The sequence below is a fragment of the Pempheris klunzingeri genome, chromosome 5, assembly GCF_042242105.1.
Source record: "Pempheris klunzingeri isolate RE-2024b chromosome 5, fPemKlu1.hap1, whole genome shotgun sequence".
NCBI lineage: Eukaryota > Metazoa > Chordata > Actinopteri > Acropomatiformes > Pempheridae > Pempheris > Pempheris klunzingeri.
The window spans coordinates 12,515,495-12,534,090 of record NC_092016.1 but is presented as its reverse complement, the minus strand read 5'-3'; the positions used below and the strand labels follow the sequence as shown (position 1 = coordinate 12,534,090).

At 42.0% G+C, this 18,596-nt stretch overlaps 2 protein-coding genes across 2 annotated transcripts in view; one reads left to right on the top strand and one right to left on the bottom strand.

Annotated features, from left to right (window-relative positions):
• Positions 1-358: 358 nt before the first annotated feature.
• LOC139201806 (proprotein convertase subtilisin/kexin type 5) lies at positions 359-13,555 on the bottom strand. The gene is made up of 16 exons (XM_070831232.1): positions 13,370-13,555; positions 11,371-11,574; positions 11,218-11,286; positions 10,997-11,039; positions 8,232-8,377; positions 7,177-7,371; positions 5,934-6,020; positions 5,646-5,844; positions 5,307-5,530; positions 4,941-5,183; positions 4,206-4,451; positions 2,649-2,844; positions 2,039-2,244; positions 1,839-1,939; positions 963-1,134; positions 359-874 (listed from the first exon to the last, which is right to left on the bottom strand). Exons 1-16 carry the CDS (start codon positions 13,545-13,547, stop codon positions 492-494), a joined length of 2,892 nt encoding a protein of 963 aa, XP_070687333.1. The 5' UTR covers positions 13,548-13,555; the 3' UTR covers positions 359-491.
• Positions 13,556-14,703: 1,148 nt separating this feature from the next.
• otud7a (OTU deubiquitinase 7A) overlaps positions 14,704-18,596 on the top strand; it is a 36,974-nt gene continuing 33,081 nt past the window's right edge. Inside the window, exon 1 of the mRNA XM_070831266.1 lies at positions 14,704-14,789. The gene's annotated coding sequence lies outside the window, so the exon portion shown is untranslated. The remainder of the gene's footprint in view (positions 14,790-18,596) is intronic.

Below are 18,596 nucleotides of genomic sequence, written 5' to 3'. Positions count from 1 at the left end.
CCTTCATGTGACAATATTTGACGTGTTGGAGAAAAGCATTTTTCCCGAGTTGCTATTCATGTTTTGTGCACGTGAATTTATAGCATCCCTCTGTAGCTTAGAGTGAGACTTTCACATTTTCTATATAATTTAGTAAACTCTAGTTTGAAAATTAGAATATTCTCAGAATAGTATCATAATATAGTCGAGATACACTGAGAAACACTCAAATGGGAAAGATTTTATTTCATTTATATATTTCTATTTACAACAAATCATGCAGATTTAAATTATTATACATGATCATGTTACTGTTTAACAAAAATCTCTGATATCAAGTAAAAAAAAGAAAAATTCATACATACGTCTATGTATTTTTTCACCATACCAACATACCAAAACAAAATACAGCTACATTCTCTTTTAAAAAGTAACTAAACTATTTTGAGTCTTCATATTGTGAGCATCCACGATACATTCCTCACTTACTGTAAGCTCAGGCATGGATGAATCTAGGAATGATTGAGACAAGTGCTCTCGTCCACATCCTGGTCTGCATCTGCGTCCTGCTCGTGGATGAAGCTGTAGCGCCGATATACTGATCCACCTCTGCTGGTGTACACCACATCCACCTCGTCTCCGCTGTCTGGCTCGGGCACCCCGTGGGGCATGTTGATGCTGCCGCTGCCACTCAGTCTCTCATAACTCTGGCTCCAGCAAAGCCTCTTCCTGGCATGGGCCTTGACCAAAGCGAACACAGCCAGGGCCAACCCCAGTGCTAGCAGCAGGGCAATAGGCAACGCGGCTGAGGTGTGCTTCAGAGCTCTAGTGGACATATTCAGGTCTGCTACCTGATCGTCTCCTGCCTTGGGTTGGGGGACCTCCACACACAGAGCTAGAACAGAAAGCTGCCTTTAATAGATGATCGTATCTGAACAATCCTGTGTTTATGATGACTTATGATAGGCAGACAGGGTCTCTACCTGAGCGGCTGTCACACACACAGCAATCGGTGTCATTCCCACCGGCCTGACAGCAGCGGGCGCAGCGGTTCTCCACAGCATGAAGAGCAGAATCCCGGTGACAAGTCAGACACTGTTCAGGTCTGGGCCCGGTGCAATGCCGACATGAGCTGTCGCACGGTTCACAAGTTTCCTACGATGGCACAATTTCACAAATTACTGCACTGGGTAAATAAAAGAAAAACATGTCAGTTGCTAGTTGGTAATGTTACGATATTTGGAAAAGAGAATGAAACCTTGTTTGGACAAATCTGAGTTACACTAAGTTTCTGTCTGTACTTTCTGTTGCTTGTTGAAGAAAAATGCTACATAAGGTTAAAAAAAACACAACTTCATTTTAAGTATTTATTTACAGCATCAAATATTCATTATAAACCAAGCACCAAGTTTGGAGAATATAGTTATAATTAACCTGACACTCACTTCATCCTAATAAACAGTGGCCTGGCAACACAAGCAAACAACAGCTGAATCAGCTGAACCTAAACCAGTATGAGGAGCCCACAAACAACACAAACACAGAAATAACCAAAGCTATTTGTGCTAAAGTGGACATCGCCCATACTTAGATACGAAAAAATGTTGTCAGGGCCTTTAGTTATTCACTTATGTAAGTGTGATTAAGAATTTGAAATGGACATCAGCAGCATCTCGTTAATGAATATAACACTCTTATGATGTGTCCTGGTGCACTAATCTAATGATTTAAATTGAACAGCTTTACCCTTTGCTTTGGATGACAATACAAAAGAAATACTGATCTTTTGCTATTACATATTGGGTAAATAAATAAATAATCAAAGCAATATGTGACATGACTCATAACTAAGAGCAAACCTCTTCTGAAAAGTATCGCCCCTCCTCACAACGCGGATAGCAAACATTATCCTTTAGAGTGCTGCCCCAGTCGCACGTCACACACCCCTGAGGCGAGGCATCTGCAAACACATATGCATACACACGGTCCGACTTCTTACGCAAGTAAAAAAAAAAAACATTGACTACAGAGCTTTACTTAACAGCTCCTTCATGCGTACCTGTGCAGGTCTGACAGCTTGTGTGACACTGTTTGCACACATCAGCCAGCAGATAGAAGCGGTGTGGGCAGCGCTCGACACACAGCTTGGTGCCTTGCAGTTCCAGAAGAGGAGGGAGACAGGCCCTGCAGGACTCGGGCCCTGGTCCTGTACACAGCTCACAGGACTGGTCACATTTCTCACATTGGGAGCCCTCTCTGTAATACCTGAAAAAAGATGCATGAAATAATCATTATTTACAAGTCAGCCGTACATAGATTTTTCATTCTCACGGATGTAAGTTCTACCTGTGGTAAGAACTAAGTGAAAAATGGTCATTATCAGTCAATGGTAAAAAAAACAAACCCAAATCACCACCAAAATCTTAACAATGGGCTGAAGCCACAACTCTATTGGTAGACATAATCAAATCAAAATAAAAAAAATATTAATAACAATACATAAAAAAAAAAAAAAAAAGTCAAGTGCTGTCAAAAATGGAACTGAAAATAAAAGTTTTCAGGGAAAGTTTGGCTCATCTCCAGGAAACGAGCAAAGTGGACTCAATAGAGGTCGTGTTTCAATGCTAAGTAAATGTTTCTGAGATTATGGTGGAGCCCCAGCTTTGTACCCTGTGGGACAATGGGTGATGCAGAGGTGAAGGAGACGCAGGAATCCTGGAGAGCACGTGAGGCAATCCCTAGGCAATGCTCCGGAGCAGGTGGAACAGGCGTGGTCACAAGGCAAACAGAATCCCAGCTCTGTGCCGTCAGCCTCCTGCCTTGTGCTGTATGTACCAGCCGGACAGTCGCTCACACAGGTGCTGTCTGGAAAAAGGCACACAGGACAAAAAGCTCCATTCTCAATTTATTACTACCCACTCATGTACTCTTTTTTTCATTTTGATTTAGTTTTTCTTTCCTGTTCATCTGGACACTTTTTGGCACCCGACTAGTGGGTGAACAAATATCAGTTCACATAAGAATCGCACTTTTTAATCCTCTATGATTCTGAATCAATTCACAAATGCCAAAGATTCATTAGTTAGCTGGTTAAGAAAGTTGTGCTGACAGAATGAAAAAGGTGGGAGGTGAGGGGACATCACACCCTGAAAGTGTGCATCACACACATACTTTTGTATTCATGTAGTTCAGCTTTAAAAAAGCCCATGTTTGATACCAACGTTAAGTTTTCCTCTGCAAACACAGTGAAGCATTTTGCTTTTTCTCTTTTCCCTTTTACTCCAGAACACCTGTTCTGTTTTTACAAAAAAAAACATTTAATCAGTGATGTTGGTCGATAAAACTACTTTCGTTTCACTATTTTCATACAGGAAGAGGACTAAGTTAAGTTAACTGTATCAACTTTGAAGCATCTTACCTTCAAAGTTGATACAGTTAACTTAAATAAATACCTGGAAAACACGGAATCCTTTTCAATTGTGGGATTGCCAAAGATTCCCTACTAACTAGTCCATCTTTAGACTGGAGGCTAGACTGGATTATGTCAAGAACACAGAAAGATACTGTGGTTAAGCAAAAATATCACAATATCACAAATTATATATTCAAAATGTTCCCATTAGTCTTCTTCTTCTAAAACTGTAACAAAAATGAACCCACAGGAGTTTTGTTTTGGAGTCTTTAAGTTATCAGAAGCGACCTATCAGGGTCTCATTCAGTGCTGGTTAAAGAGAAGATTGAAAAAGGTCTCTGGTTCACACCCCGCTGGGCCAACATGCCTGTTTGTTGCTAATGACAATGGCACTAATATCACACAGGTAGTAAATCTTCAACTTGTTTTAATTCTTCAGCTTTGACTGGCTTTTTAACTCCTTTCAGTGCTTCCACTTCAGTATAGAAATTCATGTTGCTTCTATCTGTTAAATGCTCTCAGAAGAACCATCATTATGAAGCCAATTTTTAATGTGTACTGGGGGCATCAACTGCAAAGCTGAGACAAGCTGACAAAAATCTCTGTAAAGGCTCAAATTAAATTAGTCAGAGTTAAAAATAAGACTGGTATTGAGTCCCTGAAGAGCTGATGGTCAGGAGATACATGATTTCACTTCGTTATATGGTTGCATAATAAATGCACTTTGTAAAAACCTGCTTTGCTGCTGAGTTTTGTTTTTTACACCCTGAACCGCATCAGTGTGTGCAGTCGAATATCCGTGGAAAATGCTCACTCTGAAGGTATTTGGGGACGGCACAGGTCTGGCATTCATCGCTGCCCGGGCCCTCACAAGAGTAACAGTGCCGATGGCAACCCATGCAAGTGAACTGGTCATCGTGCAGGTAGGTCCTGGGTGGGCAGTCTGTGTCACCTGTGACACCACACAACAGTGTGTTGGGATCAAGCACGAGTCCTCTCTCGCACTGCGTGCACTGGTTTGCGTCTGGGCCGGAGCAGCTCATACAAGTCTGGTGGCACTCTGCACATAGTCAGAGAAATCAGACTACATCACTGGAATGTCATACTACTGCAATTCATCATCACTAAACCTATGAGACAATACACGGCAGTGACACTGTTGTGGTTCTAGACACGGGCTTGAAAAATGTCATTGTGGGTCCCTTGTAAGACTTATCAGATAAAGTTTATATCAAGACATTTCTCTTTCTACTACTTTATCATTTTATTACTTTTTATCTGTTAAGCCACCTGCACCTTTCCAATCCCACTATCCAGGGTCTGAACTGTGCTTACAATTCCTCATCCTAATGTTTAGTTTTACAAGCCATGGAAACCACATTCTATATCTTGAAAGGCGATACATTTACTATTTTAAATTTAGTTTCCATGGGTGAGATGCCTCTGTGCATGAACAATGGGACCTGATTTAAGATTTAAAAGACAGTGTCAGACAGCGTACATGGTCAGAAACAATGCTTAAAAAAAAAAAGAGTATTGAGAGGCTAACCTTGACATTCCATAGCTTCAGTTTCATAGTAAGTACCACTGGGGCAGTCTTTGGAGCATGTCCCCTTATAGAGTTTGGGGCTAAATGTCGAGCAGGTCTCACAGTCATCTGCCAGGGGCCCTGAACAGCTGCCACAGGTGGGGTGGCACTGACCACAGCGACCCTCCTCCATGTCTTCATAATAGCCCATGGGACAACTAGCCTTACACACACCGTTCAGCATCAAGTAGAGGAAACTGCATTCTGAAATAATACAGAAGAGGATTGGTTAAGTTTTAAGAGACTTAAGGACTTCATGACACAATATCATCCACTTGGAATATCTTTCCATGTAAAGCTCAGTTGCACACACAGCTAATAACTCACTGAAACAGGTCCTGTCGTCTGAGCAAACATCGCAGTGGGGAGGACAGCGTCTGCAGGTACCATCATCTGCAGGATATGTTCGCAGTGAACAGTTGAGTCTGCACATACCACTCTCTAAGTAGTGGCCATCAGCACAGGACAGACACTGGGACTTGATCCCATCACATGTCAGACAGGAGCTATCACAGGCTTCACATGACCCCTCCGCTACTTCAAAGAAACCTCTGAAAGTAAAGTCAGGAGACAGTTGATAAAGCCTAAAGAGCAAAATCCCCAAAAACAACACCATATATAGTACTTTGTACTTTGTTGTATTGCTTAGTTTATGCAGCTGCTTACTCCGGGCAATTTGACCAGCACCGCCCCTGGTGGAGAAAAAGTTTATAGCTGCCTTTGGAACAGCTGATGCAGTTATCACTGGTGTCCATGCAGGCCTCACAGTTTGGCGAGCAGTCCTCACATAACTGAGTCGCAGAGTTTGCGTAGGAGCCGGACGGACACTGCACTACACAAGAACTGTCTTGATCCAGGAAATATCCTGTGAAAACAAAAACCCATAAAACACAATGCTCATTGGGATAATGTTTACATTTTTTTGCCATGACTGAAAAAAGAAAACATTTATACCTTTGAAACATGAAGAACAATCCAGCGCTTGTGGGCCAAAGCAGGTCTTACAGGATGCATCACATGCGTGACATTCACTGTATTTCCCTGAAATTAAAACGATAAACAGAGTAACCTTATCTCATACTATAACAGATCGTCACATTGGGGAAAAAAAAACAGAGTCTTGTTAAAACTGAATGCTGACTGGAGAACTCTCTGTTTGACCTACCTTCACCGCTAGAGGGAAGCACAATAAGCTGTGAGCAAGTCATAAAGTGCTTGGTGCCACTGATTGCTCAACACTGGCAGAGTGCAGTGGAGGCTGCATTGTGTTTTCAGTAAGTTCGTGTATATGACACCTGCAACTTACCACTTGTTATTATAGGAATCTGTACAGTGTCTAACATCTTGGACTATTGTTACAGCAACTTGGAAGTGGAAGTCACCATCATGGCATGTAAGCTATTTATATTTAAACATATGTATAGCTAAAGCTACCTGTTACTGACATAGAAATTTCAAGTGTAAAAGTGTAAAACTCAGATATTCTTGCAGTGAAACAATGTACAAGGTTACAAAATCAATTGAAAATGTATTTTTGTCACAATGGTCAGCAATGGGCAGTTTAGAAAATGACTAAAAATGGACTAAGTGACAATGAACAGGCTGATCTAAACAAGGATGTAAATAATCAAACCACTGAGGCAGAAATATAAATGATCAGCCTGATTACCCTGTATGCCTGAAGATAATGGAGTACTGTATTCCAACACTGTTGACACAGACACCAAAGGGGAAGCTGGTGAAGAGCCCCGTGCTTGAGGCAGAGGAGCCTTTTAAAAGTGTTCGACTAAAAAAAGTGCTCTTGAACGAGAGGTGACGCGGTGTATGTGCAGCAGGGTGACACAGTGAGAGGGGGGCCCGTCCTTCAACCTAGCGATCCTTCAGCAGGGTTCAAGCCCCGTCTCAGTGGCAAGCAGCCCACCATGTGTAAGTGTCCTTGAGGAGGACAGTGAATCCCTCTAGCTTCCAGGGACACTGTACTGACCTCTGCACTGACCTCCCATATGAGAAAAGCAATTACTTCCATCAGGGAATCAACCAGCCAAGTGTCATGTTATTGGGAATAATCTGACTCCACAGCCAGCCATTCAGTTCTTGTTTTATAGTAAATCAAATAGGACTCACAATCCTACAAAGCTACATATCTCTAAAGAAAAAAAAAAAACGGAGAAAATGAGATTAACATTGTTACTCTTACCGTCATAGAACTGTCCCAGTGGGCAGTTAACCAGGGGGCACTGCCCATGTAGAGGAGGGTTCCCACCAAGGCAAAGGTCACAGTCTGTTGAATGAGGTCCGTGACACGTCTGGCATGAACTGTGACAAGGCTGGCAGCGCCATCCACTGGAGTCACTGAAGGTTTGCTGTGGGCACTGTTTGACACACTCGCCTCCTGATAGGACAGAGCAGTACACAGAGGAAATGACATTACTACCTCACTGTACTTTTTAACCCGTTCTTATTTTGGAGATGTTTCACTGAAAGCCAGGTTATCTGTTCCAGAATTCCCTGATCACTATCTGTTGCTTAAACATAAATGATTTGAATCGCAAAATGCCAAAAAGTACATTTAATTTGAAAAACACGATGCATTAGCATCAGCACAATCTGTTCCTTTTAGGTTGCTCTGATATGGTCTCAGAAAAGATCTCTTCATGTGTTCCACAACTGTTTAAATCCTTCTCCACCATCTCTCCCTCTCCAAATTCCATCCACATGCCCAAGCACAAAACAATGACCTAGATCTTTTGAAACGGGACCTTGTGGCTGAAGAGAGAATAAGCTGATCATCCGTGATAGATGCTGTCTGGCACAATGTACAAGCACAAGTCCATAAAATATGAACCCGTACATGTTAAATAATCTTTGATAGTGCTGTGGTGTTCTTGCTAATCTTCTTTTTTTAGTAGCTACAGGCTTTATTTACAATCTCAAAGCTTTAACAGAGATGTCTATAGAGAACACAACCTAACAACACTATCCCAATTGCTGGTTTGCATAAACCAAACATTTGCATATCTCATGTTACAGATTTGCTGACACGAACATGATTTGCAATCCAAATGATGACTCAAGAGTGCCATCACTAGTCTTTAACAAGAATGATTGATTACTCTGACACACAGTGATTTATGAGTATATTAAATACATTTTCTGCTAGAACTGTATAGGACGAAAGGGTCGCCTGAATCCTTTAGTATGCTAATAGCAAGCAAAATATACACAGAAATGATAATTATTTGCTACTGGTACCATTGAGGAAGTAATCAGACTGGCAGGAAAGGCAGTGTGTGTTGCTCCTGCAATCAGTGCATGGTGATGGACAGGACAGACACAAACCCCTGCCCCAGTCCTCATAGGTGCTCTGGGGGCAATGCCTGCGACACTGGCGTCTGAAACTGTAAAAGAAAAGGTTAATTCAATCCTAAAATTAAATGGTGAACTAAAACTGTCCGTCACAGCTATTGCATAAAAGGAGCCTATTTTTTTTATTTTTTTAAACACAAACATGCAGAACAAAGCTATTGAAATATCAAAGGCCTGAGGAAAACTATTGTGGTTTAATGGAACTTTCAAAGATTTATAGTGAATGAAGAATGAAGCTGCTGCAGGCAGCCTTTGGCCCATATGGATGAACCAAAACCAGAGGAAAGACAAAACACACCACATGCAAGACGCAATCCCAACATGCACTTTGTCACTCCACAGCACACCTGCCGCTGTATTGTTGACTTCAATAGAGCCCTCGGCCAACGGGCGCGCTCAATCAAACGTCAGTAAGGACGGCAAACAGAGACAACAACATAATGTAGGCTGCTTTTCTTCAAGCTTATCATGGTTCTATTCTCTTCTTAAGGCAGAAAGTTAATTGGTGTTTTATTTGTAGCCCAGAGGCATGGGGAGATTTCTGTCATTAACCTATCCTATCAGTCCTTTGGGGCCTAACTGAGCTATTAAACATGAGACGGCTGTCCTAAAAAAAAAAAAAAAATTAAAATAAAACTACCCTAAAGGAGCTCAGAAGTTGCAATATATGTCACACATAAAACACTAAAGCAAGAATGACACCTACTTTACAGACTTACCACTCTAAATGAAACGAGCTAAATAGGAATTTAAGCCATTAGCTTTTATAGTATAACATCCTCTGTTGCCTCCTCTTCCACCTCCCTACATGAGAGAATCCGATCACTGACAGCCCAAGCTGAACTTCCTACTGCGTTGCCGTGGATTTGGTGCTAAGATGCAGTGGTTGTTTGAGAAGGAACAGCTGGAGGCGCCACACTGCATCCATCAACTCACTCACAATAGCAGCTGGTGCAGACCAGGCCCTGTCTCTGGCCTGGAAACAGTATTCTACTTAAGAATCTGTGGGATGTTTAAAAATCCCTCAGAGCAAATATTAGACTATCCATTCCAGGAGGGCGCATTAGCATTTCCAAAGCAACTTTTGTTTAGGGTTTTTACCCCCTGAATTAGTTAAGAAAAGCTGAAAATATGCTGTAAGTAGTCCCTAAAGTTAAGAAGGCTTAAGTAAATAAACTATATAGACCATATTAAGAGTGAATCTCAATATTCTTTTGGTTCAGCTGCACTTGCTTCCTTAGAGAGGAAGGAAAATGTCAATAAATACCAAGCATCCATCATGCTGAAAGTCTTTGTAATACTCACTGTTATATGAGAGAATAACATTGACTCCACACAGTTGAGCAAAAGCTGCCCAACTTAAACATTTGCCATTACTACCCTCAAAACATTAATAGTGGTATTAAGTGCTGGAATCTGTCACAGTTTATCGCAGTGAGGCTCTTCCTGCATTTCATGATCACCCCATGCTCTATTGGGCTTCTTTTATTGGTGTTTTCCTCGCAAGGCAAAGTACAGCGGCCACAGATATTACCGAGACCATCTGTCATTTTAAATCTCTGAAACCATTACTAATAAAGTAAAAGTCAGAGAAGACCGAGTATCTCGCTGTACCTATGTAACAGCAGTAACAGGAGGGGAGTGCAGTGAGGCGGTGGATTTTCCTTCAACCCTCCTCTGCTGTGATTCAGACGAGCAGTCAGTAAAGTCAAGATGGTGTACCCTATATAATCACACCTGCTACTGGCTATGCTTTCCACTTATACTTGCTCTCTTTCTCTCTCCTCTCCCCTCCATCTCACACATAACATAAAAACACACTTTGTTAAGTATCTCTGTGAAGCAGACCGCTCTCCTGTGCTCAAACCAAGGCTCAGATAACAGCATATGACTCGGAATGGAAGGTAACCTGATTCACACAATACCTGGAGGCCTAAACTCGGGGGGAGTGGGGGGGTACACAATTGGAGGCCTGTTCTTGCTCTGTAACTTGTGTTACACACTGGGTCCAAGTGATGCACCGGTGTAAACTGAAATACAGGTGAAATGAAGTTTCTCGTGGTATGGACAATAATTTAAAAAAATTCTATAAGCCAATATATGGAAAAGTACATTACCCTGCATACTGCATATTGATTTACCTAACTCTCAATCTTGCAAGACAATGGTAAGACAAATAAAAACCACCACAAGGTCATTTTGAGGTTAATTATTTCTTGGCAGAATCTTAAACGTCCATGAATTAAAACTTCTGAAAAAAGACATTTCACTGTATTCATTGTTGATTGACTGATTACCTTTGCCATTTTCCAAGCAAAAAATGCCAAAAAAACAAACAATGATTCCGACTTCTCAAGCACAATTATTCACAGTTTTATGATTGTAAACTAAATATCAGGGTTTTGGAGTGTTACACAAAATACAGTTTAAGAATGTCAACTTCTTTACTAGTTTTTCTAGTAACTTCTCAATTATTTGAGAATATAACAGTTACATTCATTGAAAGTAATTGTTAGTTGCAGCCTTGGTGTTAAATTTAGGTTTTTCAAATTATACTTGAGAATGCGCTTGATTTTATAGCAGAGGACATGGGAAGCCAGAAAAGTCATCTCATCAAGACAATAATAAAATGAGGGGGAAAAAAAACTCACAAAACATAACCTTCAACACAGCTGTTGCAGATCTCAGGGTCTTCTGTGTACAAATGAGAAAAGGTGATTAATTAGAATTCATGTGGCTACAACTCTTGGCTACATGGCTGCATGTGTGTGTGCTCCGCTGTGCATTATTGTTTTAACAAACATCACAGATCCTCCTTACATTGGAGAGAGAGCAGGATGGTGAATGCTGATCCAGTAAGGGTTTCACTTACCCACAGAACATGTTTTGCAGCCCATCTCACAGTCAATGCACTCTCCTGTATCAGGGTCCTGCACCTGCCCTGAGACACAGAGACCCAGCATAACAAGCCCAAATACCTTTCTGTTAGCCTACAGCCAACTCAGAAATTCTGCTTTACATTTACCTATGTCACAGGACGCTGTTTGGCAGACCCCATTCTGGAGTTTGTAGTGTTCCCGACATTTGGCACATATGTTGCCGTCTGTGCAGAGTTCACAATTAGCTATGCAGGACAGGCAGGTATAGTGACCCCTGTCAGGATAGAGTCCCCGGGGGCAGTGTATCCGACAGCGACCTTGGTGAAGGAAACGTTCCTGTCCATCTTCATCTGAGGAGGAGGAGGAGGAGGAGGAGGAGAAGGAGGACACAGAGGACTTGTTAATATAAAGCCTCCGCTAGTTTATCCTGTAATAAAGATGCCATTAGCCATATGGAACTCCTGCCAGGAAACGCCTTTTCCAAAAATCTGGACTCTTCTGAAAGTGAAAATCAATGAGCTCCACATAATAAATGCAGAGGTAGAGCCAAATGGACCTGACGATTACATGGGATGAAGGGTAGAGGAAAAGACATGCTGACAACTGTGTGAGAGTTCAGAGCCGTCAGCAAATGACGATGATGAGTATTAATACATATAACAGAGAGACCGTTTTATTGATAGGAAAGAAATTTCGTGGAGCTTAATAAGTGAATCAGTGGCAAGCATTTCATTATGCATGCTTTATTGACAAAGAAAATAATGGCAGAGCAAACAGATGTTAAAGCCATGAACAACATCATGAACTGATGGCTGCAGCCCAGCATGCTGACTGTAAGCCTGCAACGAACAGATCACAGTGTGAGATCACTTCCTGACTGATGATGCTCCAACTTATGTAAACAAAGGCAATCAGAGATCAGAGCCGTGGGCAGAGACAGAGTCCTGTGTTGGCCCAAAATGATTAATACTCTGCCACCTGCCACTAGCCTAGCTGTGGCACCGGAGGCATTTCTGGAAGCAGCTGAGTTACAGCATTGTCTCATCTGCTCAGCGCTGCACAGAAGATGTGTGAGACAGGGAGGAGAGAGGCAACAAGCTGCTGCAGCCCCTCTCACCCCTCTACTACCCTTAACCTCAGCATGCACAGAGAAATGTGGCCCCTATATGACGACAAACCACAGAGTAAGGAGTGAGGCTTTTGGCATTTGATGTTCTTTCACAAAGAGCATCACACAGATATACAAATGGAATAAACAAAAATCAGTCAAGCAAAAACAGCAAAAAACACATGGGGCACACAGTTAGTAAAAACAAGTGCATGATCGTAGCAACGTCAAAATGCATGTATTCCAAAAGGGGGGGTGTGTGTGTGTGAGAGGGAAAGAGGAAGAGAGAAGTGCAGGTTTTGCAGGTTAAGCCCAGTGAACTGCAACAGTAACACTTCTAGCCCAAGGGGATATTTTTTCCTCTCCCTCTGATTAACAAAGGCCCCATTCTGACATGATCAGATTACATCGAGTGAAAACTTGGGAGAAAAATGATCACACCTTCATTTCTTGCCCATTTCAAAGTGCCCCTGTGACAGAGAAATCTCAAGTTCTACAGCCAATCTCTGACTGTTTAACAAGAGTAAATGGTAAACCAGAGCTGAGTGCACCTCCCTTAATTCAAAAGCCTTTAAAAGAACTTTGGCTTTGGTAACCATTAAATTGTGCAGCTCTGACAAAAAACTCCACCTCCCTTTCAGTTGGATTAATGAGTCTGTGACATGGCTTTGTTTTATTCAAGCATCTGTGGAGCCAAGAAAAAAAAAAATGCTCAAAACAGAGGACTCATGTCGGCCAATGACAAGCAATTTAGTGTTCACATTTTCACACTTTATCCAGACAGTAATAGAAATGCTCATTTGAATTAATCGTTTGTTTAGCTGGTGATTATTTATTTTTTTCCTTGGTCCTTGCAGAAACTAAGGTATACAAGCATTGCCCTTAAAAACCCCTCTTTGGGTGAATCTAATGCATCGCAGTGTGACGAAAATTAAATATTTAATACTTATATAATTCGCCCTTTTTCTTTTGGATTAGTCACCCGTGGTTTTATCCTGTGTTCAAAGTACGTGCATAGGAAAAAAAAATGTGCTTACCAACTCCACAGGTAGTGCATTCAAACAGCTCATGTCCGTCGCACTCAAAGCAGGTGGGATGACAGAGAACACACTGGTTCTTCAGCATAAACTGTCCACTGGGACAGGACGACGAGGGTTTGCATCCAATAAATCCGACACCGGAGAGAAAGATCAGAAAAGCGGCCAAGCACCTCATGGCTGAGCCCGAGGACTTCCACTGCAAGTGAGAAGAAAAACAGCAAACACTCAGGATTGTCTTCAAAGACGCAGTGTCCGTGCAGCAGGTCCGCTGGCAGATCGATATGGAGGTCTGTGACACCAGCTCAGAAATAACTTGCTGGACCAGTTTGATCATGTGAAGCACCGGACAATGAGCGTGGACTGCGGTCAGGATTTAGCAAATGAGAGGAAAAAGACAGAACAACCCACTTTCTGTGTCACAATAGATCGGTAGCCTTATAGTACACACATTTCCCACAATTCATATTAATGCAATGGAGTGTTTGTCTGTTTGCACAGTGTTTAGCCTGCTAATTACAAACAAGGTTCCGGTTCTGACAACCCCTGACAAAACAAAATACCTTTGTAAAGACACACCTGTGGCTACAATTTACTGGTAGGTACTGAAATGTCTAAGTCTGTCACTAGGATGATGTTATATAATGCAGCCAAAAGTCAAAACCGGATTATTTAGATAGCCTATCTATGGTGTGGATTTATATAAACTAAATATAAAATGGGTGACCGTCATACGCCACAGGCTTCAACTGCATGATGAAAGATTTGACGTTAGCTAACACTAGGTTTAATTAAGTTATAGCTAGCCCAGCTAAAATGCATTAAGTGGACTGATGATGGCTTACAGATTAAGTTTTGTGTTTTTTAAAGCTAAAGGGGACACTTTAATTTGAAAAGAAAGAAGAAAACAATTCATAAGCTACTTTTACTGGTTTTGTGAGCAACTTTTCTCGGACTATATTGCTTTATGGAAGAATAATTGATTTCTGTTAGCTTAAATTAAGCTAGTTTTAACAGTCTTACCGTTCTTTGCGGTTTAAAACACTGTGATACATTCAACCCGAGCATTTGTTTTCTTTCTAACGTATCATTGTTGTCGTTTTGATGAAGCCCTACGCTGCTGGACGCTATTTATTCCTGAGATTTGGTTTAAAACCGAGTTGAAGTGGTTTGTTTTTGTTGAGACACAGCGGCCTCTCGCGGCTACTTCCGGGATGTGTAACCGAGGGCGTCATCGTCGCCGGCTGACGTCACGCGTCAGTCGGAGGAGGCGTGGCTTTGTTCTGCTGCAGCGGAGAAACATGACATGGGGATGAGCGAGGGAGAGGGAGAGAGTGAGGCAGCCTGATAGGAATTAACGGATCGTCAGAGGTCTGGACCGAAAACCTTAGGATGGGGAGTAATGACTGAAAACAGAACGGTAAGAGTCAGACATGTTTTTGTTTCCCACCCACCCACATACAGCGCGACAGGCCGATTCATGGCTCATTTGATAGTTAACACAATAGGCTACCACTGCAGACAGGTGCACCTGCCTTTATGCGAGTACGTGCCTCGATGCATTCAACTTCAGGTTCCGTGCGAATACCTTTTTATAAAATTTAGGTCGAAGGCAAATGCATCGAGGCCACAAATCTCCTCGACGGTTTGGGATGAGACGTCTGTAAACATGGATGTGGTGTTGAATCTGCATGCTTAGTCACAGACCTTTGTGATGTAGGAACATACAGTAGCAATATAATATCTGAGACAGCTGGGCATATTTTGTGATGGTGGCTTATCCTCAAACAAATTGCCTTATTGAGGTTTTGAAGCCTTGAAGGCTGTGATTCTTTTTTACAGACCTGGAATATCAATTATCACAGTGTGTTTTTTTTTTATGGGCCAGATGGCTTAACATGTAGATGGTGATGAAATACACAACTGCTATAGGTTTCATGCAATAAATCACAGCAGTTTCACTATCTGCTCATCTTAAAATATAGGAAGCCATACAATAACTGCAAATGCCACTGCCTGGTTTAATCCTGGTGCTCATATACGTTTCTTTTATTGTTGGCCTGGTTCACAATATCTACCAACTACGACTGCCTTGTAAAGATGGTGAGCTCACTAATTCATTGCTATGGTATTTTAAAACCATAATCATGTCCGCTGACAAAGACCTACATAATATCTTCAATCTATCTTTAATCCAAGCAGTTTTTATTTGAGCTAGGTGCAACACTAGTGGAATAAACTCACCACGGTTTCCTTCCTGGTCATTTGGAAGATGATGATTTACATCAAATCAACTTGTTTGCTGTCTCAACTGAATAACTTATTTAGCCACCTATTGCCCCCGTCCAAATGCTTAACACCAGCTTGGGAGACGGGCAGCTGACAGCAGTCGAGTCTGATTTGGAGACAGCTTGAATGGTCGGGGCAGAGATACAAAGCAGGGCCCATGGCTGCCAGGGCAAGCCAGGCCATGCCAGCTCCACAGAGGGCTTCAGTGCAGCAGGGCACTGGGGAGAGGGCGCTTGGCACCTGATCAGTTACCACAGTGAATTCTGTTCCTGTCACTGGCATTTAGCTACAGAAAAGCAGAGCAGAGATGACGGTTGTTGTTGAACCCAGTTGGGCTTTCATGTCACTGTGGCACTGCCGCTTTATCAAACTGCCTCTCAACTGATACAAAATGACATTCCTTTGCAAACATCTGTGCCAATTGCCCCCACCTACTTCAAAACCCTGAGCAGCAAAAGTTATCATCATAAGCTAAAAAAAAACACAGGTTGCAGTATTAAGATAACGTCTCACATTTACATTGATACATGTTTTGCACCAGGGGACCCAGCAGCAATGGTGTATTTTTCCGCTGGTATCATTAGTCAAGGATCTAAAAGAATGAGCCAAATAAATCATCTTGTGGACCCCGAAAAGCATCTGCAAAGGGGGCTTAAATCTCCTGTTTCCTTGCAAAATAAATCCCATGTCTCCATGCCCGATTCCTCCAGAGTTAAGACCTTCAGAGGAGATGAAATGAGTCAAGAGCCCACGGTAATCATGGCCCAATCACTGCATGCTTTGAAGTGGGCCCTGTTCTCTCCAGCCATCTCTACAGGTGGGGAAGCAATGTTAGGTGTTCCGTCTGCAGGCGGAGGGAGGTCAGCTAGAGGCCATGGAGGCAGGCAGAGGGGCTCCACTCACACAGCAAAACAGGGGAGGAGGGAAGGGGGTCACTACTTTGTGTGCCTGTGTGAGCCTGTATGCTGACGCCATGATGTTGCATAGATCCTTATGGGGAAATGTGTCTCCCAGTGAGCAAACCCCATTCTTAAATCTGTTTGTGGATATGTGACATTATGAAATGTACCTCGGAATCACCGTCAAATTAAGTCGTAAGCCATGTGCAATAAAGCTGTAATAAATCCTCACACCAGTATTCCCTTTCATGCTGTGGTAAAGGCTTCAAACCACAGATGTGCTGTAATAAGTTGACTGCAAAAACATTTAACCATGATTTATGGCCTTTTTTTTCCTAGTGGATCTAGATTTGACAGTGTTTGCAAGGCTAGCTTGTGTCTTACATTTGTCGTTTTTTTTTATGTCTGGATCACTGAAGAGGTGTATATATATATAACAGATCCTACGTGGCTTGTAACTATAGTCTGAAGGGACCCACAGACCTGTAGGTTTTTGAAAGGATGTTTGGATAACAGAACTTTAGCCTGTTTTGTAAGTTACTGGAGCCAGAAAATCCTAGTTTGAGCCAAGATTGGGAAACCTGTGGGGGCTGTGGTGAGACGGGGAAGCGGCAACTGCTGTGGCCGACTGTGAAAGGCTGAGGCACTTGTCAGTCAAGCAAACACCCCCACAAACGCAGCCTGTGTTCATCCTTAACGTGATGAACACTTTTTTTTTTTAAATCAACATGAAAAAAGTGACATTGGCCATTAAGGCGCACTCTTCTTTTGAATAAAATATTTTTCAAGAGAGAATTTTGGGCCTTTCCCATTAATATTGAACACAGACACTTTTCCTTAAGCTAGCATCTAACAGCACTTTAAAGGCATGCGTTGGCTTCAGAATTCAATCATAATGGCTGATGTTTGATTTCTAAAAGTGGGAATGGATCTCTGAGTGCACTAGTAAGTCGTTTTTTTTTATCTCGCGCTTACGGCTCAGGTTAATGAATCCAGACGCTGAGACCAAAACAAACCTGTTTAACACATAAGTCACTAAATTACATGCTGCTTGACACATTTAACCAAATTTAACTACCCTCCTTAAACAAGATAATGCTCTGCTACACCGCAAAGCTACATGGACTCTCACCACATATGTGCAAATGTCACTGCTTTAATTGCAATATAATAGCAGTATTTTTTAATAATATGTATCATGATAGCACTGCCCCTGAAGACACCAATCCTGCATTGGCTGTACATTAATGTACTGTACAACTTGTGTTAATATGGTGTAACAGGGATTGTGCCCGTTGAAGTTCTAATTAACCCTTAAGTTTAGCAAAAGGTGTTGTTATTACGGAATATTGTAATGAATGAGTTGGCATATATATATGTATATATATATATATATATATATATATATATATATATATATATATATTTGTTTACATTTAACACATTGTCTGAGATTGAACTTTCATCACCAATGAGCTGAGAGTGACACCCCCATACAGAAAGAGGCCACGGGTTGTGAGCTTTTTCTCAGTCTCTATCCAAATGTGACACAGGCAGCAACAGGAGTTAGATGTTGTGTTTGTCCAAGAACACATCCTCTGTGACAGCCTTTGCTTGTGTGTGATGTGTGTACACGTGTGTGTCTGTGCCTCCTACAACTAATTGCATTTGTGTTGCTTCACTTGCCCGGTGCCGTGTCTGGGAGCAGGCTGGCTGCTGGAGACGTCTGCCATTGTAACATTTTCACCACAAGGCCCAGCGGGCACAGCCATCCCCTGTCCTGCCTCGAATCAGCAAGGGAGCAGTTTCTAAATCAAACAGAACACTGTTGCACAGGATACCCTTGGTGACTCAATTTAGATTCATGCAGGCCCACAGCGTAGGTCATTTTCATTCATTCAGAAAAAGAGGTCAGGCCTCCTTTTTCGCTGCTATACCCAGCTGCATTTGTTGGAAACTCAGTCTATCTCCATTTTGTCTCACAGTTTATTTCCTTTGAAAAAGATATTAGAAGGGAAATGCAGGTTAGACAACACCTG